The sequence below is a fragment of the Sinocyclocheilus rhinocerous genome, unplaced genomic scaffold, assembly GCF_001515625.1.
Source record: "Sinocyclocheilus rhinocerous isolate Xijiao unplaced genomic scaffold, SAMN03320098_v1.1 scaffold7614, whole genome shotgun sequence".
Classification (NCBI taxonomy): domain Eukaryota; kingdom Metazoa; phylum Chordata; class Actinopteri; order Cypriniformes; family Cyprinidae; genus Sinocyclocheilus; species Sinocyclocheilus rhinocerous.
The window spans coordinates 7,718-8,857 of record NW_015636941.1 but is presented as its reverse complement, the minus strand read 5'-3'; the positions used below and the strand labels follow the sequence as shown (position 1 = coordinate 8,857).

Below are 1,140 nucleotides of genomic sequence, written 5' to 3'. Positions count from 1 at the left end.
TACAGTGGTGGCCAAAATGATTAGAACACTAGTATTTTCAGCAGCTAAAAATGGTTTTAAGTCAGTTATTTCTATCTTTTGCTGTAGTGTGTCAGTAGGAAATATCAGTTTACATTTCCAAACTCAATCATTTTGCCTGACATGAAGAAACAGAACAAACTGAGACAGACTCAATCCAGAAGAACTGTGGCAACGTCTCCAAGATGCTAAAAGAAACCTACCTGCAAAGCTACAGCACTGTTAAAGAGTTTTAGGTAAAAATGCTGTAAAATGAGGATGCAGTCAAAAATAATGCCAGATTTTCTTTATCAATTAACTTCTATTAACTAAATTAAATCAACATTTGGTGTGACTATCCTTTGCGTTTAAAGCAGCTTTTGCGGGGCTTTGCAGGTAGGTCTCTTGAAGCATCAGTTCTTCTGGATTGAGTCTGTCTCAGTTTACAATTACATTACAATTAATGGCAAAATGAATGAAAATAATGATTGTTATAATGTATTACACATACAATATTTGTATTATTAAATGCATTTTATTTATAATTTGTACATTTATTATTGAGACTGATTTTGGAGCCTGTATAAAGTGTACTGCGCATGTGTTATTGAAGTGATATATGGTGAGGAGTGGAAATGCGGTGTAAACGTACCCACTCTCTTCTCCAGCACGCCGCCCTGCTGGGCCAGTTTGATGGCGTGAATGTAGGTGAAGGAGGCGTCGTAGCCCAGCATCTCACAGTACATGGCTCGCACCATGATCTCTCTCATCTGCTTCTGTAATACACACACTGAGGTCAAATAACCAGCTTCTGAAGTTCTGAGTGACTGTGATGTCTGTATCGCTCACCATGGTGGTGTTGGGAGATGAAACCTGCTCTTTCATGGCAGACAGCTCCTGTTTGATGAGGTTCTCCTCCTCCTGCAAAGGCAAATCAAATGAGATCGTGCTTTAAAATCGAGAGCACAGCATTGCATTTTAATATGTGGTTGCTATGAACTTGATAGTGTACATTTGTATATTGTACTTAATTATTATTATTAGTAGTAGTTGTAGTATTTTGATGTTGGAAGTGGCCACCTTTTTGCTGTTCACTTTACAGTTTTTTATAAATATATGTTTTATAATATTTATATTTTATTA

At 36.8% G+C, this 1,140-nt stretch overlaps 1 protein-coding gene across 1 annotated transcript in view; it reads right to left on the bottom strand.

Annotated features, from left to right (window-relative positions):
* Positions 1-1,140, bottom strand: part of LOC107748318 (AP-4 complex subunit epsilon-1-like) — a 20,184-nt gene that overhangs the window by 18,365 nt on the left and 679 nt on the right. The window contains exons 2-3 of the mRNA XM_016563062.1: positions 847-918; positions 654-773 (exon numbers count right to left, since the gene is read on the bottom strand). Of these exons, the coding sequence (XP_016418548.1) occupies positions 654-773; positions 847-918 (192 nt within the window). The remainder of the gene's footprint in view (positions 1-653; positions 774-846; positions 919-1,140) is intronic.